The sequence below is a fragment of the Nothobranchius furzeri genome, chromosome 13 (genome assembly GCF_043380555.1).
Source record: "Nothobranchius furzeri strain GRZ-AD chromosome 13, NfurGRZ-RIMD1, whole genome shotgun sequence".
NCBI lineage: Eukaryota > Metazoa > Chordata > Actinopteri > Cyprinodontiformes > Nothobranchiidae > Nothobranchius > Nothobranchius furzeri.
Genome location: NC_091753.1, coordinates 58621865 through 58648682, shown reverse-complemented (window position 1 = coordinate 58648682; position 26818 = coordinate 58621865). Strand labels below are relative to the sequence as shown.

General features: G+C 42.7%; 2 protein-coding genes and 1 long non-coding RNA gene across 6 annotated transcripts; 1 reads left to right on the top strand and 2 right to left on the bottom strand.

The window, feature by feature from the left end:
• Positions 1 to 290: 290 nt before the first annotated feature.
• On the bottom strand, positions 291 to 2161 carry opa3 (outer mitochondrial membrane lipid metabolism regulator OPA3). Its single transcript, XM_015950776.2, has 2 exons — positions 1970 to 2161; positions 291 to 890 (listed from the first exon to the last, which is right to left on the bottom strand). Exons 1-2 carry the CDS (start codon positions 2109 to 2111, stop codon positions 562 to 564), a joined length of 471 nt encoding a protein of 156 aa, XP_015806262.1. The 5' UTR covers positions 2112 to 2161; the 3' UTR covers positions 291 to 561.
• Positions 2162 to 2930: 769 nt separating this feature from the next.
• ppp1r13l (protein phosphatase 1, regulatory subunit 13 like) lies at positions 2931 to 26562 on the top strand. Of its 4 annotated transcripts, none has more exons than XM_015950777.3 (13): positions 2931 to 3058; positions 12173 to 12235; positions 12419 to 12537; positions 16280 to 16868; positions 16983 to 17075; positions 17165 to 17253; positions 20631 to 21015; positions 21094 to 21548; positions 21802 to 21936; positions 23501 to 23634; positions 23754 to 23920; positions 26136 to 26329; positions 26423 to 26562. In XM_015950777.3, the coding sequence occupies exons 2-13, from the start codon at positions 12199 to 12201 to the stop codon at positions 26456 to 26458; spliced, it is 2433 nt and encodes an 810-aa protein (XP_015806263.1). In that variant the 5' UTR covers positions 2931 to 3058; positions 12173 to 12198; the 3' UTR covers positions 26459 to 26562. The 4 variants fall into 4 exon arrangements, with proteins under 4 accessions (XP_015806263.1, XP_054598283.1, XP_054598284.1 ...); XM_054742308.2 differs by lacking the exon at positions 2931 to 3058 and adding an exon at positions 9015 to 9153; XM_054742309.2 differs by lacking the exon at positions 2931 to 3058 and adding an exon at positions 9210 to 9311.
• Positions 3998 to 9117, bottom strand: LOC139062548 (uncharacterized). Its single transcript, XR_011516099.1, has 3 exons — positions 8989 to 9117; positions 5791 to 5907; positions 3998 to 4137 (listed from the first exon to the last, which is right to left on the bottom strand). It is a non-coding gene; the product is annotated as an uncharacterized lncRNA (long non-coding RNA).
• Positions 26563 to 26818: the final 256 nt, after the last annotated feature.

Genomic DNA, 26818 nt, shown 5'->3' with positions numbered 1-26818 from the left:
TAGCTCACACTGAAGAGGGGATAACAACAGAATTACACAGCATATTGATTTAACACCATCCTTACTCAGGTTTATATAAACCAATAATCATACATCTGATGTAAAAACTGTAGAAAAATAACAGCTGTGATCTGATTTAATTTTTTTGGAATGCATTTAATAACTCAGAACACAAATCATCTGCTGAGAAACACAAAGCAAAATGTTCAAATTCTATAAGATTTGTTTACTTGAATTGATATGGAAGTATGCTCAAGCTGCTATAAAATAAATTAACTCTAAGTTCACCATTGCCTCTCATGTAGTTAATTTTATTTTAAGTAAACATGCAAAGTCATCGATCAAAATTTACTATGAATATCATAGTGTTCCTTTATTGTTGCTCAAAGCATGAGCAAATGATAGCTCCCAAACTCACAGTGCACTGATGTCCACCTTTTTCTCCCAGCTCTGTGGCGGGGGGCAGTGTGGAGAAAGGCAGAAATCAAGTTGTGCACTTGACAGTGTTGTTTGAATGCACCTTCACACACAGGCCAACAATTAAATGCATATCAAATGTTGTCACTTTTTAGTGGGAGCAGGCAAGTAAAGCAGGAGCCTCTTGACCTCCTTCAGCTGAGTGTCAAGAGTCTCTGTTGTTAATGTTAACTCTGCTATTTCAGTCTTTAGGCTTGTGATAGTCTCGTTCAGCTCCTCCTCCTTGCGACGGGAGTTGGCGGCCTGCCTGCTGTACTCCACCACCATACACCCGCCACCGATAAGGAAAATGATTGCCTCTCCCAGCAACTCTGCACCCAACTCTGCTGCCGCATCCTCGTTCAGCGGCTTGATGGTGGCGCCCTTGAAGCCCATGATCCGCATCTTCGTTCTCATTTCGATCCAGTGATACACTGCAAGAACAAACAGAAGAACGCATGAGTTAAGCTTTCATTCTTGCACATAAAACACCCAAACTTGAAAAAGTGAACAAAAAAAGCCTCAAATTTATGGCAGAATAGAACTCAAGGCAATAGTTTTATAGCACAAAAATATTATAGACAGATGTTTTCTCTTTTCATTGTTTTAGGGTGTTTAGTGAGAAACTGGCATGCACAGGAAAACAGAAACGTTCTTCAAATCCCTTTTAAAGGCTTTATTTCTAACAGTTAATGTGTAATTTTAATATCCTTATTTAGTTTTTGTTTAGAGTACTCCATCAAGGGATTGCCACTGTTTTGCACATACCAACCTCAGTCTGTACATTTTATATCTCTTATCTTATTGTTTACTTTATTCATTTGTATATTTAGATTAGCCATTTTTATATTTTACTTGTTTTTACATTACTGTATTTTTGCACAACTCTGTTGCTGTGAAGCTCGCACACAAGAATTTCACTCGCATGTACTGTACCAGTGTACCTGCACATGTGACGTGACAATAAAAGTGATTTGATTTTATTTGATCTGCCCAGCCCCACAAGCAAGGCTTTTCCATGAATGACGGCACCAGAATCCTTTCACTTTTGCTTCTTTTATTAAAATTGTAAATAAATAGAAAAATTGCTGTAATTTTGCGTGTTTTGAGATACAGCTGCATTCATAGCAAAGAACGAGATAGCATGACATGCCCTGTTAGCTTTAGTTGCAGGTAAAGCAGCGTTTAGGTTAGCGAAACAAACGTATACGTCTCAGAAATAAAGTCAAATGCCGACTAATGTTGGTGATAATGTTACGGTCAATTAAAATGTCAGGAGTCTCGGTATAATGTCTGGAAGATTATGTTCATGTCGTGCCCTCACGGACTTCTGCTCAATGACAACAACGACCCGCCTTCTAACAGCCAGCGTGGCTGCTATTGGTTAAAAGAAAAAATCTCAAAAGCCGATTGGATGAGAAGACCGATCAGGCTGCATATCATTGGTTGTCCCAGCGTTCGGTGCTGGATCACAACTCTCGGTAAACTCTCGGCCGTTAGCTCGGTGACTTACTCTGCGCCGGCGGCAGGCAGATGTAGTTTTTAAAGAACTCGCTCCTACGGGCTCCGGCTTTTATCCGGTTCGCAACGGGCTTGCTCAGCTGCCTCACTCCCAGGTAGAGGAGCTTGGCTATGGGGAAGGCACCGACAACCATCTTGGCGGAAACACTTCCCTAGAGGGGCGGAGTCCGTAGAGGTTACGTGATGACGTAAAATTAGTGACAGTTTTTTTTATTAGTGTCAGTTAAACATCTACGCCCATTTATATAGACCTAAATTAGTGTTTGCCATGTATTTTAAAATCATGCATATTTATTTAAAACTTAAAAATTATTTATCAATGAAATTATCTATCTATCATCTATCTATCTATCTATCTATCTATCTATCTATCTATCTATCTATCTATCTATCTATCTATGTATCTATCTATCTATCTATCTATCTATCTATCTATCTATCTATCTATCTATCTATCTATCTATCTATCTATCTATCTATCTATCTATCTATCTATCATCTATGTATCCATCTATCTATCTATCTATCTATCTATCTATCTATCTATCTATCTATCTATCTATCTATCTATCTATCTATCTATCTATCTATCTATCTATCTATCCATCCATCCATCCATCCATCCATCCATCCATAACTTTTTTTTTATAGACAAGGTTGAAGATATTATTTGCAGACACTATTTCAAATTCACAATGACAATATAAACAGCTTCTAGTAATAATAATTATACACATTGAGGCCATTTCGAGAACATTTCTAACTTTTCTGTATAATTATACAGGTGTGCAACAGCAAGACATTACTAAAATGTCTGTTTCAGGAATAAATGCTCCTTTTCTAATAGAAAGTCCAATTAAAGTGAGGTGTGACCTGGGCCAGCTGTGCAGAAACACCTGGCTCGGGTTACAGCAGCAGCAGCAGAGGGGTTGGACTCGTGCGCAGCAGCCAGCGAGTGAAGCTGGAGCCGAGCCACCGCAACAACAAGACGCTACAGCCAGACTCCAGACGCACAAGGAGGAAGCTCCGCGTTCCTTTCGTGTCTGGGACAAAAGAACTGAACGTTTCTGGCTGGTTTAAGGTGAGAACGCTTTTACTTTCCATCGTGGCGCAGGCGAATTACGCACATTTGCGCTGAAAAATACAGCGCAGAGAGAAAGTTGTCGACAAAACGCGAGTTTCTGGAAAAACCTGTCAGAACCAGAGTTTTGGAGGTTTCTGGTTGGGTTCGGGGAGTTTGTGAAGTTGTTTTTTCTTCGTTTTCGCCTGATTTCTCGGCGGTTTGCTCTTTGCGGAGGATCTCAGGAGGAGCTCTTTTATAAAATCAGATTTTGGTGCCTGGCACACACCTCAGATGTTTAGCCAACTTCTCAGGCGGCCACAACAGCTCCAACTCGTGCTTTTTTTTTGTGTTTCTGCTCAAGCTTTAATCCGGATAATTTCATATTATTCTAGATGAATTACAGCTATCGGGGTGTCTCCTGCGCAGGTTTGAGCAGCTAATCTGTAAACTTCCATCTAGAGCTGCAGGATTTTAATGGAACTTGTCCAACTTCTGTTCTCTAACTTGGTTCTGTGTTAAAACCAGCTGGGCTGCATTGTGCAGCACACTTGCTGCAACCTGCTGCCAAACGCATCATGGTGACAGCTTGTCTCCGAAGCCTGCCCCATCATTAAATTCAAGCCTGCACAAACACGAAACCTGACACAGATGTTTGGTTTCTCCTGCTGTTTATTTGTTGGTTTTGCACGTCCAGCCTTGTGTGTCAGAAATGTTGTGGAGCTTCGAGAGATTCCTGAGTCACATTCTGCTCTGGCCAGATTCCTGGCATGGTGGTGGATAATGGTGGGTCACAGGAGGGTCGGAGAGCCACAAACCAGCAAAGGAATCCAGGAGTGATGATATAGCTGGAATACAATCTGTAGTTTAGAGGATGTCTGTTGTGTAAACTCCTTTTAAAAGGACAGTTATCATGTGAGCAGACTGCATCTCTGACTAACCAGTCATGCATGGAACATTGGCTGGAGGCTTATCTGAGAAGGGTGAGACTCATCAGCATCCCATTCATAGCTTTCTTGTGATTCCTCCTTATTTCACAACAGCTTGTATTTTACTCTTGAATGGATGAAGAGCGCGTTTGGGTAAAGGCCTCTGTGCACCTGCAGGTTTAAAACCATGAAACATCATTTAGATTCAACACACAACCTCCCCCATGCTTTTGCACACTAAACCTGGATGTGAATGTAGGAATGTCAACGGGACATTGCGGTCTGGAGTTCATGGTTAGGCCGTGTAAACATCACATCGGATATTACTCGTGTCTTTAAGGTGAAGCAATTTGCAAAATTCATGTAATCCCGATCTCTTTGGTCAATATTGAAATGATTATTATTGTTTACATGACCACTCAGAGTTGAGAAACACTATCCAGAAAGACCAGGGAAGGAAAAATAGTCTTCTACACCTACGCTCATCGCCATCACACACTGATGGGGGTGAGCTACATTATAGCCACAGCTGCCGTGTCCAAATATCATCGATAATAATGCTTAAGACTCCCAATCCTGGTGTTTTCTGTCCCCCACACCTCCGACTAACTTCTGCTTCCTGAAAGAGGAGCGCCAGAGCTTTTGTGACAACAGAGAACAACAATCCAGACGTTTGCACTAGAGACCACTGCAGATGAAAATAATGATACCAATTGTGGCTGATTCAGATTTTTCTCCGAAGCCTTTACTTAGCCCTCCCACAGTTGGTAGATGGTACCCCAGGCGTTTGTTTTTTGATTTTTCATTACTTTTCTTCTTTTTCTTCACTTCAGATCATAGGTCAACAGATATTGGTTTTTCTATTGCTGATATCGATGCCGATAAGTCGGTGACACGGTCGGCCGATGACCGACACGTGCTGCCGATTTTCATGGACTACAGTAAATCTAGACGTTATTTTCATGCTAAAATGTCATTAATAAAAGTTGATGCTCATAAATATTAAAGTTGAATCCGCTAATATTGGTCTCCTTCTAATCCAGATGTGGCGAGTCCTCCTGAGAACATTTCCAGGGTCTTGGTCTAAAATTTGCCCCTTGCAGTCCCGGTGGGGTCCGCTAGAGCCCGCGTGTTGTTCCAGCAAACCCTCTGCTCAGAGTTTCGGCTGAAATGTGGTGTTTGTCATTCATTTTATTTCTACCCACCCACATTCCTAAGGTGTTTGTTTGAGTTTTGAGGAGTGAGCACTAGGGATGCAACAATACCACTTTTTTCCAAACCGATACTTGGATCTGAGTACTCGCCGATACCGATTACCGATACAGATACGTCTACCACACAAAAAAATGCAATGAATTGGAATACAGGATTTATTTTCTTCTGTTTTCAATAGGAAAAGACTGTGAGGTAGATAAAAAGTAATATAAGTGATCACAAAACTATAATATTAGGTGAACAGAAATGACAAGTTACAGTGAAGTCACTTTCAAGCAACTGCATTGGTATCATTTACTGGTATCTGTTAACTTTTATCGATACCGATACTGGTAGCAGTATCGGCACCGATACCAGTATCGCATTGGTGCATCCCTAGTGAGCACCACCTCACCCCCACCATGTGGACCCCAAGGGATAAACCATCAACCCTCCCCTGTCCTGTCCTGGAGGACTCGACAGAACACATTTTGTAAAAATATTAACTTTTAAATTATGATTCTGGAAGTGAAACCTTTCCACAAATTAGGAGTTAACATGTTAAATGTATGTTGTAATAACATGAAATGTTCCTGTTTAATTAACATGTATTCAACATGTTGGCATTACATAAAGAAGTTCCATCCATCCATCTTCTGAACTCGCTTTGTCCACGCAGGGTCGCGGGGGGGTGGGGTGGCTGTTGCCTATCTCCAGAGGTCAACGGGCAATCAGGCGGGGAACACCCTGGACAGAGAGTCAGTCCATTGCAGGGAAACATAAAGAAGTTATAAAATCAAAACGTAATCTAATTTCATGCAACCAATGTACATGATTCAATTATGTAAATCCAACAGATCTTTTTTTCAGTGTAGGATCAATGAGTTCATGGATTTGAAAAAACATCTAATTAAAGCCTTCTTTTCTGATTGGTAATGTGTGTTTAAGGAATAGAATAAAAAAATCTTTCCAGGCAAATTTACACAGGTATCACAGATTAAGCTGGTGATGTTGGCATACTCTGGTTTCGCAGTGTTTTCCCCTCATTCTGCACCCTTTTTAAACGCCGCCTCAAAACAGACAAGTTTAGCCTTCAACTGGGGTGGAAGTGTGTGTTGTTTGAAAGGCTCCACTAGTTAAGAGCACGACTGCAAAACAAAACTGTGGTAGTTTTTTAATGATCATGTGACTGTTTGGAGTTAAATGTAATCACCGCTCCAGTTTCATTTTAATAATAAGGTTTTCTGTTTTCTCCAAAGCGCCGCACAGACCACATGTACGTTTGTGTTTGATCACACTCAGCCTGAAGGGAAAGAGAACAATAACGGCCAAAAACAAACGATGGATCAGATTTCCCTTAATCGCACCTTCCTCACTCGGCCGAGACAAAGACTGAGAGGTCAGGGGAAGGAAACGAGGGAGGAACTGAGGAAGGCGACACAGAGGAAGTAAATGAACTCTTCCACTGAAAATCAGGAGAAAGTTGAGTTGTTGCAGAAGAACCTGAACAAAAGCGTGCAGAGACACACCCTGATGTATGCTAAAGGTGAAGATTATCTTTAATCCGTCGTCGTCTTCCTCCGCTTATCCGGGTCCGGGTCGCGGGGGCAGCATCCCAACTAGGGAGCTCCAGACCGTCCTCTCCCCGGCCTTGTCCACCAGCTCCTCCGGCAGGACCCCAAGGCGTTCCCGGACCAGATTGGAGATGTAACTTCTCCAACGTGTCCTGGGTCGACCCGGGGGCCTCCTGCCGGCAGGACATGCCCGAAACACCTCCCCAGGGAGGCGTCCAGGAGGCATCCTGACCAGATGCCCAAACCACCTCAACTGACTCCTTTCGATCCGGAGGAGCAGCGGTTCTACTCCGAGTCCCTCCCGAATGTCCGAGCTCCTCACCCTATCTCTAAGGCTGAGCCCGGCCACCCTACGGAGGAAACTCATTTGGGCCGCTTGTATCCGCGATCTCGTTCTTTCGGTCATTACCCAAAGCTCATGACCATAGGTGAGGATTGGGACGTAGATCGACCGGTAAATCAAGAGCCTGGCTTTCTGGCTCAGCTCCCTCTTCACCACGACAGATCGGCTCAGCGTCCGCATCACTGCAGACGCCGAACCCATCCGCCTGTCGATCTCCCGATCCCTCCTACCCTCACTCGTGAACAAGACCCCGAGATACTTAAACTCCTCCATCTTTAATCCGTAAAGGTTGAATATGGAACAATTTAACAAAAAGCTATATTTAAAAAAAATGATACCTCAACAGGGCGTTTAGAGGTGTGCAGAAAGAAGCTACAGTATTTCCTTTAAACACTATATCTTAATGAAATAAAAGAATGCTATATTTATTTTAGCGGGCACGACACTGGGTTTATGTTACATCTACTAGCCAGTAGAGGGTGCCACTGCGGGTTGCCTAGTAACAGTCCACAGCGAGGCTGGCCCTGTGGAAAATGGCAGACTTAGCAAGTCGAGCAGCTGCTGAGCCCAGGATTTGTTGTCCTTCCCAGAAGAGGAGCGACCATAAAAGATCTAAAACCAGAGTTGAGGAGAAGCCGACAACAGACGGACCCAAATAAAACATTTCACGTATCGGCAGCGAGCCTGGACAGCTGGGAGCCTTGTTCTATTGCTGCAACTAAATGTTCCTGTTCCATATTCAACCTTTAAATCTCGTTGGTTTTCTTTGGAATAGTCCTTCGTTCGGTTTGTACCGATAAGATTTCCCCATCTTGTGATTTTCAGCTCGACTTCATGAGGTAGTGACTTGTAGAACCAGAGGAGACGGTGATCTAATTGCTGGGACGGGGATAAATATGAGGTTTTCCATGAAGCGTTTGGAGAAAGCAGCATACAGGAAGCAGCCAGGAAAAGAGGAAAGCACAGCAGAGCTGACCACAAGCTGTCAGTCTGCTTTTGAACTCGTAGATGATTGATGTCTGTGTGTAATCGCAGTTTCCTCCAACTGCTTTCTTCTTCATTCAGAAAAAAACCCAAAATAAAAACAGGAGAAACCACCAGAAACGTGGAGAGAAGCAAACTGGCTGTTCCTGTGTGGGACACGCAGGAAATAAGAGAAGGAAAGTTGTTGTCGGACCTAAAGAGAATGAAAAAAGTCCGTTTGTGGCGAATCAAGAGGTGTTGTGTCTGCGGCACGAGCCGAGTTTAGAAAGCAGGGCAGCGTCGGGGTGAATGATTACCAGAGCAGAGCGGGGAGGGTCCGGCTGACCTTTGTGCATCACCGAGAGTTTCTGCTCGGCACGCAGATAACAGTCGCTGGCTGTGTTTTAGGAACACGTCTCTCAGGGAGGAGTGGAGAGGAATGTGAGCAACGTGACAAATTCTTCTCCCAGACCAACACAACGGGATTTTATGGCCTTGATGTCTCGGGTCAAGGTCTTCTCGAGGCGCAGGACAACGCTGTTGGTCTCGCCTTAATCTGCACGGATAAACCCAGTCTTTGTCTCTAACGGCTCATTTTATCGTTGCTGGCGCTCGAGTGCAGAGGAAAGGTTTGGAGAGGTTGTTTGGCCTGTTTTTTTTTTACCGTTTCCATTAAACTATCTACAGATCTGAGGATTTCACCAGAAACGTACGAAGCAGGAATCTTCAGATTCAGCTTAACGCCACGAGGCTTTACAATAAATATACACAAAGGAGGCTTTTGGGAGTTGGGAAAATCACACAAACAATGGCTAAAAAGCCCATTTTCATCCCAAAAAGCCCAAGAAAATGGAATTACAGAACCCGTCAGACCGACTTGTGGACCAGAAACTGATTTTTAACCGGTGTGCGGTTGTTAAACGTAGGCGAATAATGAGTCACGCTCACCTTGTGTGGCTTATCACTGTATCAGACTTCAGCAGCCTGGCGATGACACATGCACAGAGCCAGCTCAGACGGCGGGGTTGACCAATCAGAGAAGACCTTGCTGCTCCACCTTTGCCGTTTCAGAAGCAAACTGGTGATTGCTGGTTGTGCAAGCGTTGGATCATAGTGAGTCACTCATCTTGTGTTGAGTTGTGCTTAAACAAAACCTGAAAGGAAACAAGAAAAACTTTAGATGTCGGCTCCATTCTCACTTCTCATCAGGCTCGTGTCATAAGAAGAGATTTCCTGTTGGTTAAGCTGCTTAATCCTGAATCCTAAAACAGGTGAACAAGTTAGAGAAACAGACGGGTGTTGGCTAGAGTTAGTGTGGAGGTTGTAGACTGAATAAAATAATAGCCTTTATTCTGTGATTAACAGGTTAAAAATATTTGATTTATTTCATGGTTAAGCTGGTTAAAACATACTTTATTGAAATGAGTGATTTGTTGAAATATTCCGTATTGTAGAAGACATTTTTATCTAAAATGCTATTTTGCTCATGAGTGAGTTAAAATGCACTGCAGTTGAAGATCGAGTGATCTGTGACCAAATCCTGCACCTTCATCCAGCGTCACTCGTCGGGCCAGGACCTTGGACTTCTCCCCGCAGGCCAGACGTCCCGCCACTCCGAAATAGCTGCTGCTTGAGTTCTTGAGGTGGGAGAGTTGGCTGTTGGGGTCCATGCTGTGAACTATGTCAGCAGGGTGAAGCCCTGAGAAGGTCAGCGTTAGCCTGGCAAGCCAGACTACATGAATGTATTATTTACCACGCTCCACTGACGGCTCTCGGTTGTGGGGCGGGTTCTACCGTTGTCTTTCAAATGATCTCCGCATGCTACTGGACAATGAATGTGACGTACTCTTGTTTCACTCTGTTGCATCATCCCACCCACCAGGCATATAGAGTGCCCTGATTGGCCCACAAAGCGGATAAAGCTCTGTGATTTGTTCACTAAGCAGATAGAGCACTATGATTGGCCCACCATTATGGACCAATCACAGCTCTTTATGTGTTTGAAACCCCTCTAGAGAGCTGTGATTGGCCAGCCAGATTCCTGGTAGGAGCTGCGGAGGTTCCAACGGAGCGTGCCTAGACCAAACTTTGCAAAGCAAGAATTTGGTCCAGTTCCCTTGGCTAGGTCAGCGTCTCTGTGACTGAGTGGGGTGAGTCTGTTTGGCTGGGGTAAGGGGGGATCTCCGGATGGGGGACCCGCCGTGGCCGCCCGCGTTTTCCTTTTAAAGGTGGAGAAGCCATGGGCGTGTGGGACGCCGTGATTGGTGGAACTGCATCGGCTGGATGGCCTGGAAATGTTTGTTGAGGTAGTTTCTGAGGTGCTGAGGGCTTCGATGGACTCCACATCCGAGGGTGTTAGCGACAGAAGAGAACGTTCACTCCTGGTGGTGACAGACGTTAAACGATCCAACGCCCGCGACTCCAGTGGGAGTAAAATGTTACATCCCTGTAAAAGGGGAATAGAGAAGGAACACGCAGACATGGTGCGAGTTCAGCCGTTTCCACTGAATGAGTGGAAGCTCTGCATTTCCCCTCGCACCAACTCAGACCTGACTAGTCAATGCCAAACCAGCTAAAAACGTTTAATAACAAACTCTAGAATAGCAACTGGTCTAAAAAAATAGATAAAACTGTAAACATAAAAGGTAATACTTAGGCAAATACATCAGAAGCACTTTTTATAAGCAAATTTTGTGTCGTCTTGACAAGGCAGGAATAATCGATCACAGATCACTCGATCTTCAACTGCAGTGTATTTTAACTTTCACTCATGAGCAAAATAGCATTTTAGATAAACTTTTCTTCTACATTACGAAATATTTCAACAGATCACTCATTTCAATAAAGTATGTTATAACCAGCTTAACCATGAAATAAATCAAATATTTTTAACCTGTTAATCACAGAATAAAGGCTATTATTTTTTACTTATTCAGTGTACAACCTCCACATTAGGTCAGCAACAATTACAGAAAAGTAAGACTGGCTCTAAACGTCCGCACAAAGCTGAGTTTCTCATATAAATGTCTTGTCCTTTACTAGATTTCTACAAATGAACATCTGATTTAAACTTAAGTTTTAAGCTTAAAAGTCAAAACGTAATATTTGTTTTTTTTTTTACATTCAGGAAGTTGAATAAATAATCTTATTAGTTGTGTGGGACTTATGTGCGCTTGGCTGTTAAACAAGGAGAGAAAACACAAAATATAATTAATAGATGTGATCTGACAAATGATATTATAACCTAAATGAGTTCAACGTTGTTCTTCTAAATATAAAATATGAATGACGGTGTCAGGATACAGATACGATTTACACCCCAAAGCTCATTAATAAAACAATTCATGTTCTGTTGAACTGAAACACTTCATTTGTTCCTAAAGTGTTGATTTCTGTGATATTTTGGATATTTTTCTGCCACACTGGCTGCAGTATTTTATCGGTTCAACCTATCTTTTAATATTTAGGGACAATGGCTGTTAATTTACAACTTTTAATTTAGTTTTTTACTTTAAGAATAATTCTTAACTTTTAAATTCTTCTAAATATTTAAAACAAGACTTTTAAAATGTCAAAGTCCCACTAACCTGTTTGTGTTTTTAAAGTCACACGAAGAAGGAAATAAATAAAAGTGAGTCTCTGGAGGACACAATGAGATGCATTTTAGGTGGGAAATAAAATCAGAAAACACCAAATGCATGAAAATAAAAAACTGAATTTGGGGTGAAATTAAACAGATGTATTGATTCTGGATGACATTTTTACCGACTTGAGATGAACGGATGCGTTTGCAGCCTCCACCTGAGCGTCTGCACCTGTCTGACCGTCTGAGACGATGAAGCAGCCCAGCTGGCACACCTGCTCCACCAATTAGACATGAGTCAGGAAGTTGGAGAGAGAACAAAACCAGTCATTCTTATTTATTGGGCCTAGCATTTGACTGTATGACATCTGTGAAAGTCTTGTTTAGACATGGAAGGCATCCTAGTTATTTAGCTGAGTGCCTGGAGGAGGTGTCAGAGCTGGGAACAACGGGCTGAGTGGAAAGATAAGAAAACCAGAGCAGAGCACTGGAGGTGAAACCAGAACCAGTTCAGCGGTGTTTGTCTAAAGACGGTTTTTATTTTCCCAGGAGCAGAGAGCTGCAGCCTCACAGCCATGAGCTCACAGGCTGCTTTTGGCAGCAGCTTGCTGTGTGAGTTTCCACAAACCTTCTAATTCATCCGTTTTTCCTGCTCATGCCATCCTTCACTAATCGTCTGTGTGTGTGTGTGTGTGTGTGTGTGTGTGTGTGTGTGTGTGTGTGTGTGTGTGTGTGTGTGTGTGTGTGTGTGTGTGTGTGTGTGTGTGTGTGTGTGTGTGGGCGGTTCGTCTTCAGTCCAGAGCATAAACGATGACCTGAACGCCTCTCTGAGCGTCGCAGACGAGTTGTCCAAGGAGTTTAGCTCCATGATGAACGAAGCCTCCTCCAGCAGCAGCAGCAACACGGTGTCTCAGGTACACACACACACACACACACACACACACACACACACACACACACACACACACACACACACACACACACACACACACACACACACACACACACACACACACACGCACACACACACACACGCACACACGCACACACACACACGCACACACACACATTCTGCAGAGATTTGCAGCGAGCCGTTAACAAGTCGTGTCAAGTCTTTGTTCTGTTCCACTTCCTGGAACCTCTGGGCCGCTCCCTGACTAAACTGGTTCCTGATGAACAAAAGATAATTATTTTGTTGGTGTTCAGAAACTTTTGAACTCTGGTTGGGGATAAAAACATAAGCCTGACGTTGTTTAAAGGTGTGGAACACTGCAAAGCCATTTTTAATGATTATTTCTGATTCTAACGGGTCACTCTGAGTGTTTCGTGCAGGCTGAACATGAAAATGGTCTCCTACACGTATCTCCTGCATTAGCTTCTGATGACAGAGCCACTTCACACTGTCACCTGACATTCATGGATTCATCCATCTTGGCTCACAACGGGAAGTCTGTTGCTGGTTTAGGGTCCAGGAAACAGCAGAGAACGTCTCTGCTAGTAGAAGCTAACCGTTAGCATTAGCAACTCCACCACACAGCAGAACTCCTCCAGGCTTGTGTTATTAGAGGAGATAAAGCATCAACGTTGCAGAGCAAAAATAGAGACAGTGGTAGAGTCGTGTTGGCCAATCAGAGGAGAGATGTCCAAGTATCAGGAAATTTGACTGAAACCGGCCGTCTGGAGCTCAGCTATGATGTCAGCCTCAGACGGCCGTTCCTATAGCGACCACTATGTATTGAACACCTTCTGTTCTTGTGAAGCACCTCATGATTTTTATCTTGGGTCGTTATATAAAAGATGATTTCTTCTTCTTCAGATCTGATGAAGACAAAAGTCAAAATCAGGTAACGGAGTTAAAATGTAGATAAAGTCTACAAGTTTAACTTTGTTTGTTGGTGCAGAGGTCCACTGTGCTAACTAAAAATGTTATTTCAGAAACACAAGCTAGTTCAGACAGTTCTGAAGGTCTGTTGCCAGTTGTTACTGCCAGGGGCACCTCTAGAAAATTTTGATAGGGGTGGCCAGAAACTTTTTGGTGTGGCACACCAAATTGTTCCTTATGGTAACGCTGGGAAAATTTAGCCTGTGGCGATGTGCTGCATTGCACCTTTATTAGTTTTTATTAAAATAACAGTAGGTGTCCAAAACATTTAACTTGAATTTTACAAACACAAACATTTCAGAAATATAAATTTCAGTTTTTAAAATGTTATCCATAATTTCATTTAAAAATTAATTTTTTTAGGTTAATTTACCTGTTGCTGTGTTTAAAAATAGCTATGGAGATAAAAACTTTTTCTTTTTTAATTCTGATTATTTCTTTACTCATTAATTGTAATAATTTTATTTTGTTTTACAATTACAGTTGTGGTCAGAAGTTTACATACACTTGTAAAAAATATAATATAATGGCGCTACTGAGTGTCCCGTTATTTCTAAAACTCTGATGTTTCTCTGATAGAGTGATTGGAACAGATACTTCTTTGTCACAAAAAACATTCATGAAGTTTGGTTCTTTAATGTCTTTATTATGGGTTAACAGAGAAAAGTGATCACATTTGCTGGGTCACAAATATACATACAGCAACATGAACTAGCAATTTTGGTGACTTAGAAACGTGTCAGTGAACTGAGCTTCATAGCATGGCCTCTTAACTTCTTGTGAGTGATTATGAGTGACTACAGCTGGTGACTTCTCTTAGACCAGGTAAATAGAGCTCATTGGATACAAGCGCCCACAAACGCTACAATGGGAAAGTCAAAGGAGCTCAGCATGGATCTGAAAAAGCGAATTATTGACTTTAACAAGTCAGGAAAGTCACTTGGGGCCATTTCAAAGCAGCTGCAGGTCCCAAGAGCAACAGTGCAAACAATTGTTTGTAAGTATAAGGTGCATGGCACTGTTTCATCACTGCCAAGATCAGGAAGAAAACGCAAGCCATCACCTGCTGCTGAGAGAAAATTGGTCAGGAGGGTAAAGAGTGAACCAAGAATCACCAAAAAGCAGATCTGCCAAGAATTAGAAGCTGCTGGAACACAGGTGTCATTGTCCACAGTCAAACGTGTTTTGCATCTCCATGGACTGAGAGGCTGCCGTGCAAGAAGGAAGCCCTTGCTCCAAAAGCGGCACCTTAAGGCTCGACTGAAGTTTGCTGCTGATCACATGGACAAAGATAAGACCTTCTGGAGGAAAGTTCTGTGGTCAGACGAAACAAAAATCGAGCTTTTTGGCCACAATGCCCAGCAATATGTTTGGAGGAGAAAAGGTGAGGCCTTTAACCCCAAGAGCACCATGCCTACAGTCAAGCATGGTGGTGGGAATATTATGCTGTGGGGCTGTTTTGCTGCCAATGGAACTGGTGCTTTACAGAGAGTAAATGGGATAATGAAGAAGGAGGACTACCTTCACATTCTTCAACATAACCTAAAATCATCAGCACGAAGGTTGGGTCTTGGGCACAGTTGGGTGTTCCAACAGGACAATGACCCCAAACACACATCAAAAGTGGTAAAGGAATGGCTAAATCAGGCTAGAATAAGGGTTTTAGAATGGCCTTCCCAAAGTCCTGACTTAAACCCCATTGAAAACATGTGGACAGTGCTGAAGAAACACGTCCATGTCAGAAAGCCATCAAATTTAACTGAACTTCACCAATTCTGTCAAGAGGAGTGGTCAAAGATTCAACCAGAAGCTTGCCAGAAGCTTGTGGATGGCTACCAAAAGCGCCTGATTGAAGTGAAAATGGCTAAGGGACATGTAACCAAATATTAGCACTGCTGTATGTATATTTGTGACCCAGCAAATGTGATCACTTTTCTCTGTTAACCCATAATAAAGACATTAAAGAACCGAACTTCATGAATGTTTTTTGTGACAAAGAAGTATCTGTTCCAATCACTCTATCAGAGACAAATCAGAGTTTTAGAAATAACGGGACACTCAGTAGAGCCATTATATTATATTTTTTACAAGTGTATGTAAACTTCTGACCACAACTGTATGTCTTGAATAAACAAGATCAATATATAGTTTGTTAACACTGGCTTTTCCTGGGGGGGGGGCAGCAATTTTCTAGGGGTGGCCATGGCTACCCCTGGCCACCCCTTGGGGGTGCCCTTGGTTATTGCTTCCTACAGAGGTTTCTTTAATTGCTGACTGGGTCCACAAACTCATCTTCTGGTCATGACCAGCCACAATCTGCCTAGTTGGCCGTGCGACCACCACAGCTTAGTTTACTCCGGCTCCAGTTTCAGGAGACAAAAGGTCAGAAACCACATGTTTCTTTAAAAAGGAGCATTTGAAACATAATAAGAGCTAAAAAATGTCTGAAGAAATGCAGCAAATACCTGAGATTTAAACATCATCTTTGGGTTTTGATCAGTAAACTGTTAGAAATGAAGAAAGTAGCAAAAAATGTTAAAGCTTCTGCCACCAAATCATTATGGCTACCATAGTAACTACCAGGGTCACTAAGGTCACCATGGATAAAACAAGTCTAAAAAAATCTGATTGTTTAAAGGTCAGTCTTAAACTATCTTACTCTAACTGTTGTCTCTGATTTTTGTCATTTTAAGAGTTTTAGATTTGTTTGAATTATATTTCTCAGCTGATTTCTGCTCAAGAAACACCTTCTTTCTTTCTCATTTCCTCTCTAGGCAAGCCAAAATGTCTCCAAGAACAGGTCCGGCCCCTCCAGCCTCTCCAGCTCCACATGGTCTTCTGGAAATAACACCAATGGCACCTCTGTCTCCGGCTCCAGAACCTCGTCCCAGAGCTCGATGTATTTCAGTCCCCTCGACTCGGGAATGTCCAGCAGCAGAAATGTTCCGTCCCCACCGGTAAAGTCCCCCAGCCCACACTCCTCCCCCAAACTCGGCAAGGCGCTCGCCTCACACCGCCGCTCAGGATCCGACAGCTACATGTTTACACCTCAGAGCCCCAAACAGTCACCCCTCTCCCCTCGACCCGGTTCCCCCTCTTTTTTTGAAAGGACCCCACAAGGCTCCATCGCTTACCGGGACAGAGCATCTCCTCCCACCCTAATATCTGGTCCTTTGGACCAGTCGTCCCGCCCTGCCTCACACAGCCTGCTGAATCCAAACGACAACAGCCAGATGGGCCTCAGGTCGCCTCGACATGACATAGGTCCATCTCCTTTGACCTACAGAAGTCCGTCCCCTGTGCCTTACAGCTCATCATCGTTCAACTCGCTTCCTCGAAATCTGTACAGTTCCGGACAAAGCGGTAAGATGTTTTTCATAAATCAGCTAAAACCATCAAAAGAGAAACTAAAGTTTTTAGTGTATATTTATCTATTTTTGTACTTCCTTCTCTAATTATCTCTAATCTCCGTCTAAGATGACGGTATGAAAAGGCAAAAAAGTCCCAGCAGGTGGAATGAAAGTGATCTGGACATGCCCTACGAGGGGAAACCTCACCATACTTATGACAGTTGGGTGATTTTTGTTATTATTTAGTTTTACTCTCCTTTTTGCGCCATTGGTGTTCCAGATTCTCACCTTTATGTTTTCCTTCTGCAGAGAAGGAGTGGATGCGAACGGCGGCGCCAAACAGTGCCTGGCGAGAGTCCAACCTGGATGGCCCTCCTCCAGCCTCCAGCCCAAAAAAGGTTGGTGCAGACTTGTTCAGAGCATGTAGACGACTTGTTTTATGGGTTCTGGTGAACTTCAGACGTTACTCAGACACTGACATCAGACGTCGAACAAAATGGGAACAAATTTATGGTTGTTTTTGTCACACACCTTTGAACTCGTAATTCCACCCATCCATCCATTTTCTGAACCCGCTTGTCCATGTAGGGGGGTGGGGGTGTGGGGGTGTGGGGGGCAATGGGCAGCCAGGCGGGGTACACCCTGGACAGAGAGCCAGTCAATCGCATGGCAACACAGAGACACACAGGACAAACAATCATGCACGCACACACACACACACACACACACACACACACACACACACACACACACACACACACACACACACACACACACACACACACACACACACAAACACCTATGGACGATTTAGACAGACCAATTAATCTAACAGTCATGTTTCAGGACTGTGGGAGGAAGTCGGAGTTGAACTCGTAATTATTTTATTTTATATCATTGTGACCAAATACAGCATTTCATGACACCTAAATGAAAAGAAAACCTTCATAATGCTCATTGACCACAAAGAAATGGCCTATTTTAGCTTCTATATTGAAAAATTTCTTTTTCTGCCACAGTTTTCTGCAATATGATTAATATTTGTACTAGTTAATGGTTCCTACTTAAGATCATGCTATAAGATGCTAATCAACAAGATGCCTCTGTGTATAAAATGTTGTAATAACCATATTAGCTGGGGAACAGGTCTAATCTTGTAGAATAAGCTTAGCTCCATTCCTCCCCCCAGCTGTTTCAACAGGGTAAGGCTGAAACCAACTCTTGTTATGACATAAAGAAAACAAACGACCTCACTAACCTCGTTTCCAACAACCAACCACATATTCTAAAACTGTTCTGGGAATCCCGGACAAGCCCCTGTGTATTATCAACTCGGCTGGTTTTGGAAACGTAGGAGCTTCCACTTGCTGAAGTCGGGTTTCATTTGGACATTACTCCCACACATCAGGACAACTCTACTCCTGAGGTTGGAGGTTTGCAGGTTTTAGAACTTCCAACATTTGTATCTTGTCTGTTGAGACTAAATAGACTAAGTAGACTAAATAGACTAAGTAGACTATGTAGACTAAAGAGACTAAATAGACTAAGTAGACTAAGACAACTTAAGTAGACTAAATAGACTAAAGAGACTAAGACCAAAAAGACTAAGTAGACTAAGACTAAAAAGACTAAATAGACTAAGTAGACTAAATAGACCAAGTAGACTAAATAGACCAAGTAGACTAAATAGACTAAGTAGACTAAATAGACCAAGTAGACTAAATAGACCAAGACCAAAAAACTAAATAGACTAAATAGACTAAGTAGACTAAATAGACTAAGACCAAAAAACTAAATAGACTAAATAGACTAAGACCAAAAAAACAAAAAAAAACTAAGTAGACTAAATAGACCAAGTAGACTAAGTAGACTAAATAGACTAAGACCAAAAAACGAAATAGACTAAATAGACTAAGTAGACTAAATAGACTAAGTAGACTAAATAGACTAAGACCAAAAAACGAAATAGACTAAGTAGACTAAATAGACTAAGACCAAAAAAACTAAGTAGACTAAAAAGACTAAATAGACTAAGTAGACTAAATAGACCAAGTAGACTAAATAGACCAAGTAGACTAAGTAGACTAAATAGACTAAGTAGACTAAATAGACTAAGTAGACTAAATAGACTAAAACCAAAAAACTAAATAGACTAAGTAGACTAAATAGACTAAGTAGACTAAGACCAAAAACACTAAGTAGACTAAATAGACCGAAAAGACTAAGTAGACTACATAGACTAAGTAGACTAAGTAGACTAAATAGACTAAGACCAAAAACACTAAGTAGACTAAATAGACCGAAAAGACTAAGTAGACTACATAGACTAAGTAGACTAAATAGACCGAAAAGACTAAGTAGACTACATAGACTAAGTAGACTAAATAGACCAAGTAGACTAAATAGACCAAGTAGACTAAGTAGACTAAATAGACTAAGTAGACTAAGTAGACTAAATAGACTAAGACCAAAAAACTAAATAGACTAAGTAGACTAAATAGACTAAGACCAAAAAACTAAATAGACTAAGTAGACTAAATAGACTAAGTAGACTAAATAGACTAAGACCAAAAAACTAAATAGACTAAGTAGACTAAATAGACTAAGTAGACTAAATAGACTAAGACCAAAAAACTAAATAGACTAAGTAGACTAAATAGACTAAGACCAAAAAACTAAATAGACTAAGTAGACTAAATAGACTAAGTAGACTAAGACCAAAAACACTAAGTAGACTAAATAGACCGAAAAGACTAAGTAGACTACATAGACTAAGTAGACTAAATAGACCGAAAAGACTAAGTAGACTACATAGACTAAGTAGACTAAATAGACCAAGTAGACTAAATAGACCAAGTAGACTAAGTAGACTAAATAGACTAAGTAGACTAAATAGACTAAGACCAAAAAACTAAATAGACTAAGTAGACTAAATAGACTAAGACCAAAAAACTAAATAGACTAAGTAGACTAAATAGACTAAGTAGACTAAATAGACTAAAACCAAAAAAACTAAATAGACTAAGTAGACTAAATAGACTAAGTAGACTAAATAGACTAAGTAGACTAAGACCAAAAACACTAAGTAGACTAAATTGACCGAAAAGACTAAGTAGACTAAATAGACTAAGACCAAAAAACTAAATAGACTAAGTAGACTAAATAGACTAAGACCAAAAAAAACTAAGTAGACTAAATAGACCAAAAAGACTAAGTAGACTACATAGACATATGTAGACTAAACAGACTAAGTATACTAAATAGACTAAGACTAAAAAGACTAAGTAGACACACCTTCAACAAGATCTTTCCAAACAAGCCGTGATGTGTTGGTGCAATAAAAGGAAACATGATCGTTCCACCTTCCAACCAGAGCAACGTGCTGTTGCTTCATCTGAGCTGCTGGCATTTCAGACTGAAGGCTGCAAATGTTTCTGCTTCAGATTCACATTTTGATAAGTAGACAGTTTTCACTGAGCAGGTAGAAAATAGGACAAACTTTCCATAAAACTTGCTTTTAGATCAGTAGCTTGAACAACTGGATCTGTATTTGAAGTATAAAAACTGAAGTATTTTTTATAAATGCTAGTATTTTTTCACTCCTGCTGAAGAACTTGTCACACTTAACTGACACGAGGAATTCAATCTTTCAGAAATGTTCACACCCTCCAGCAAACTGAAGGTTGCACCGATGCAGGAACCTGCTGAGCTTTGCTCAAACACCAACAACACTGAAAAGAAAACACTTTGAATGATTATTTTGTTTGTTTTTTAGGATCACCGGCTGAGTTCTCAGCAGGGAAACTTTAATTCTCTGCCCCGTAATGCTCGTATATCGGTCCCACCGGACGTTCAGCCACAAAGTCACTATCGAGAAACGAAGAGCGCTCCTTACTACCAGCCCAGCTCCCGCATTTCTGTTCCTCCGACGTTCTCCCAGTCCCGCCAGTATACGAAAGTGCCTGTCTCGGCCATCCTGCGCCTCCAGAACCCTCACTTTGGAGTGATGAGTCCCCGCCTACCCCAGGTCTTAGAGAGAGAACGCAATGCTGCAGCTTATCGGCAGGGTATGAATTTCTCCAAGGAATTCTTCCGCCAACGTGCTTTCAAGCTAGAGCAGCGGCCCGCTGAGCAGAGACAGCCGGCTGTTTACAGTGATGGTAAAGCACATCTGCACACACCTGGATGGTCTTTAGTAGAATCCGACTGATAAGTTTGGTTTGTGATCTTTTTTGCAGCACTACATTCAAGCGACGTGGATGCAGAAATCGAGCGTCTGGACAGCGTTCAACATGAGAGTCCGACCACTCCGGGAGGTTCGCCGGAGGTGGAGCAGGACGTGGCGCCTCCTCCTCGGCCCCTGAGTCCCACCAGGCTGCAGCCAGTGGTGGCCCACGAGGCCCAGAGCGATGAGATCCCAGATATCGAGGAGGTTTTCCGCATGAGGGCGGAAATTCCCCGCCCTCTGAGAAGACGAAGTTCTGTGGATACATCACAGGTCCAAAACATCGCCTCGCTTCAGCAGCCAAACCAGTACAAGAACCTCATCGACAAGCTTTTCCGCAAGGACAAACGGCCAAAAGAGGAGCAAGGCAGCGACAACGGCAGCTCCTCAGAGGGGGAGGACGCACCTTTGTCTCCCGCCCCCGAACCCGTTCTTCAGATCCGTGCAGAGATTCCACAAGGTGCCAAAGTAAGGAATAACTTTTTCCATCCTGCTGAAAGTTCACACCCAGAAAAACAAGCAACAAACATGTTTATGCTCTTTTGGGAAGACGATGGAAATTATAAAATGTAGATTAATAATGACATCAATACATCAAACTTATGTCACAATTTTTAGATTTTTAGTTGACGATGTTTTCCAGGTGAGCTCGGTGCATGCTCCAGTGACATGTAGGGAATCTACCGGGAATGTGTTGACCTGCCAGTTTCATCTCCTTCAGAATTACAGTTCCATCCTGCGCTCCAGTCGGAGTGCCAAGCGTTCTGGACGGCGAGCCCGGCTAAGTCCACTGGTGCTGCTGCTGGACGGAGCGCTGATGGGAGAACTGGAAACGGTGAAGAAAGCCGTGCAGGAGGTATTTACATCACTGTTCTAGTTAGGAAATGTTAAAACGCTTTATTCCATGAATCAAGTAAAGCGAAAACGGCTTTCAAGGTTTGTTAAAATCCTGCTTTTCAGACTTTGATTTTGTTTGCTTGGCTTCTTTTTTACAGTTTCAGTTCTTATTTCTCATTAAAAAAAATCTCGTTCTTCTGATTGTTACACTATTCTCCGTAACTCAAGGGATGAGCCAGAGTTGTATTGAAACACGGGGACGTCTCAGCAAAGAACCGGCTGGGTCTCTGTGCTCCTTGTCTGTAGTTGAGTCAACATAAAAAAAACTTTTCCCATTTTTTATTACATAACATCCAAAATGCCACGTCAGGAACACGCGGGGTGAAAATCCAAAGTGAACCGATGGACCAGCACCACTGATCAATCAGGTGTTGGTCCGATCTGTTCTGATCATGTGAGAGATCCTGAACCGGCCTCCAGTTCCTCAATGCCTGCCTCAGACCCCGTGATGAGAACCTGGAAGAGTTGCTGGGAGTTATTTAAGTAAAACTTTTGATTTAAGGAAACAAAGTTTTAAAAACCTTAAGCGATTTCTACAGGGGCGGATTTAGCTATTTGGGGGCCCAAGGCGAACACAGACACGGGGCCCCCTTACACTACATTTTTGACAATCTTATCCTTAACTGGATTTGAGAAACTCTCCTCTTCTGACACGAGTTATTTTCACTTTTCATTAGTCCTCCTCTTTTTTCCCATCTTTCTCTCCCTTTGAGTGCTTTCTCCTTCCTGTCAGTGCTCCCGTGCTTTTACCTTTCTTTTTTTTCTTCTATTTTCCATTTTGGTCTATGTTTTCCTCCCTTTAAACATTTTCCATTGTCTTTCCTTTTCTGCTTCCTTTTGATGTTTACATAGAAAAACGACGTCCCTTTCGGAAGTGAAGATAAAAGCTTTTATGAAGCGAGCTGCTTCTTTCTCTTATTGGAGCCACGAGGATAACTCCATGTCATGCTTCATGTTTTCACTATCGCTTCAAGTTTGTTATGAACGCTCCCGCCTCTCTTCTTCTCATTTGTGGTCTTATGGCACTTGGCAAACAACAATTTGGTGCATTACCGCCACCAACTGGATTGGACTGGAATGACTACCAATCACTTCCTGTTTGTGCATCGCTGTCTTAAAGGAATAGTCCATTGTGGCATTAACAGAGGGGTGCCAGCAGTCAGGGCTACAGGGCCCCCCAACATAAGGGGGCCCCAGGCGGCCGCCGACCTATGCCTAATGGTAGAACCGCCACTGGATTTCTAATAGATCAGCTTTAATATTCAGAAAACTGATTTATAAAGAGGAATAAATCTTCTTTAAACTAAAGTAAAAGCGTTGCAGTTTCAGCAGCTTCCATAAAGAGGCCGAGCTTTTCCAGCTCTGGGAACGGGGAGGAATTTTGATTCCAACGGAAGTCCGGTTCTGCCTTTCCTTCGTTTTTTCCTGGAACATTTATTTTAAAGTTGCTCCGGAAGCAACAGGCATTAAAAGTATAGCGACATCATAAGTAGAAATGGTTTTGTGACGATCTTCTGCCGTAGATGACCGACCCCAGCCAGTCGAATGATGAAGGCATCACAGGACTACACAACGCCATCTGTGGAGGTCATTACGAAGTGGTGGACTTCCTGGTTCGTGCCGGAGCCAACGTCAGCGCTCCCGACAGCCACGGCTGGTAAAGATTCACTCAAACATCATTTTTGATCCACTTCCTGTTGCTCTCCCTCCGTGTCTAACCTGTGTGAACGCCATGCCCTGCTGTCCTGTAACCCGAAGCTTTTCTTGGGTCTGCAGGACTCCGCTGCACTGTGCCGCTTCCTGTAACGACCGCATTCTGTGTGAGTTTTTGGTGAGAAATGGTGCCGCCATCATGGCGAAGACGGAGAGCGATGGCGCCACTCCCTTCCAGAAGTGTGACCCGTTTCTCGATAACTTTGCTGAATGCGAGGCTTACCTGCAGGGTGAGACACACACACACACACACACACACACACACACACACACACACACACACACACCTGTTCTTTTTGTGATATAAAAACTAAACTGGTGAAAATAAGTGAAACTTGCTGAATTTCTTGGCTGTTTTTTTTTTTGCACGAAACGTTCGATTTCAGGGGCAAAAGATTAACAGATGAAGGAAATTCTTTATGATTCTGAGCCCCAGGCTTTGAAAAGCAAGGATGGAAAGAGAACTTCCCATTTTAAAACAGTTAACTGAACAAAAAAAGTTCCTGAAAGCAAATATGGGAGGAAAAGTTTTAAAGCCAGAACAGCGAATCTACAGAACGAGCTACGTTTAGAACGCAAACACGGTCACGGAACACCCACCCGTCCTCTCGGGCGTCTTCCCTGAGACGCTGGATCCAAACACCTACGATGCCGGAGGAGACGAGATAGCGCTGAACACCAGTCGCCGTTCTCTAGGTCCAAGCGTCTGTTGTTGTCTGTGACTTTAAACGGTGATTTTCTTTTTGGGACTCTGAAGCTGAAGTGGTAGCAGCCGGCTGTTTCTCCTTCTCTGGTGTTTTTGAGCGGAGAACCTGTCACACCTGAGGTGTTCTGCTGCTGAACACGTGAGTGTGATGAGCGGAGGACCCAGGTTTGGTGAGGCCGACGACCGGATGGTCCAGTAGTTGGTTTTGGTCCAAAACGTGTTGTTGGACGAGGCTCTTAGACAAACGTGAGAGAACCACTTTATTTATTTTTTTATCTCCACAAAATATTTATGGCTCTACTATGTTGGAACGTTGCTGCATGGTGGCGCAGTGGTTAGCGCTGTTGCCTCGCAGCAAGAAGGTTGCAGGTTCGAAACTCGGCTGTGCCTTTTCTGCGTGGAGTTGCGTGTTCTCCCCGAGCAAGCGTGGGTTTCCTGCGGGTTCCCCTACAGATCACAACATAGCCTACAAGTTAAACGTTGTACGTCGCTTAGGATAAAAGCGTCTGCCAAATAAATAAACATAAACATAGATAGGTAGATGGATAGATAGATATAGATATAGATATAGATATAGATAGATAGATAGATAGATAGATAGATAGATAGATAGATATTTTTATTCGGTCAACAACAACAATTTATCAATTTTACATTAAAGTAATCAAGCAACTGAAAAAAGGAATAGGTTGAAGCCTAGTGGCTTATAATTAGCCTGTCCTTAACTCCCACAGAGATAATCAAGTCCTTAACCAAGAGAAAAAATAAATAAATAAAAAAATAGGGCTGATAGATAAGATGCAAAAAGCAATGATAAATCAAGAAATCAACACAAGGTTAGACATCAAACTAAGCTTCTATAACTTTGGAAGTGTCAGGTCTTGGGGCAGAGCGGAAGCGTAGCGGAGATGGTCTGTTGCCCAGACGCGGAGTGGTGGAGGTAGACAGCGCGGTAGATCCTTTTGGTCAGGTTTGAGGGCTGGTAAGCCTGAGAACTCGATTCAAAGTCTGTTAGGAACGATGACGAGTAATGAATGAACGCCGGTCCTTCCGTATATAGTGTCGGCGTGATGACGTCAGCCGCCACGTGGCGGGAATGCTGGGAAGTGGAGTTAGCTGGAGGAGTTCGTGACAGGAAGATGCAAATTTTTAAATTTTTCTTGAAAAATGACAAAGAATAACACATCTTCAGTTCATCATTAAGTCCGTTCTATAACTTCACTCCCAAAACCGACACATCTATACTTGGCATTAGTTCTCACTTTAGGTATTTCAAACATGACAGACCCCCTCAAATCATGTTTTCCATCTCTTAATTTAAACATACTTAAAGTACAAATTGGAACATTCTTTTTCACCACTCTATACATCATCTCTAAAGTTTTAAGATATATAATGTCCTTAAACTTTAACAGAGCTGATCCTACAAAAAACTGGTTTGTGGACTCCCCATATCCAGCATAAAGAGGATGAGACGTTGTAGCGCGAAGCGTTTAAACAGCAGATCGGTCCTGAGTCCGAATATTTTATTAGAATTTATTTTCGTTCAAATTTATTTAAGTAAAGATAAAAAAATACTTTAATTCTGAATTAAATTTGAAGTTATTTTATTATTTGATCAATTAGTGACATTAATGTAATTTAAAGATAAACATTTGATTTTTGTCAAAAACGCACTTTAAAGAGAATATTTTCTGTTTTGAGGGTGCGACGTCTTCTGTGTTGCTCTGCACCTGCAGGTGCGGAGGCAGCCATGGGCGTGGAGAACAACGGGGTGTTGTACGCTCTGTGGAGCCACCAGGCCCAGGCGTCCGACGAGCTTACCTTCAAAGATGGAGACATGGTCACCATCCTGCAGAAACCCGAGGGATCTGACTGGTGGTACGCCTCGCTTCGTGGCAAAGAGGGATTTGTCCCAAACAACTACTTTGGGGTAAAAATATTCGACAAGCTTAAATCTGATCGTTTTATTTGCATACAAAAGAAGGTGGCTTCATTTGAACCTTTCATGTCTTTTTGCTTTCAGCTTTTCCCGAAGGTTCGCCCAAAGTCTCTCTGCTGAGAGTTCCCTCGATGATCAGAGGAGGACGGTTACCTCGTCACCGCTTTGTGACACGTTGACGACTCTGGGCGCGCTGAGGAGAGCTGAAGGAGAAGCTTCGAGGTTAAACGTTCACGTTTGCCGTCTCCGTGGTGACTCTGCCGGGTCGTCTTGGCCGCCATTCCGCTCAGCTGAGCTTCAGTCGCCCTTCTGGCCCACCTCCTGGTTACAGACTTGTTGGTGTTCCGTCCGCTCATCAGCGAGGCCGGCGTGGATGTTGGCAAACGTCTCTTTACTGCTGGAACATCAGAGAGAAGAGCTGTTGAACTCGTTAGATTTCACGAACACATTCACGCGGGACTAAAACCCTGGCCACAGGAG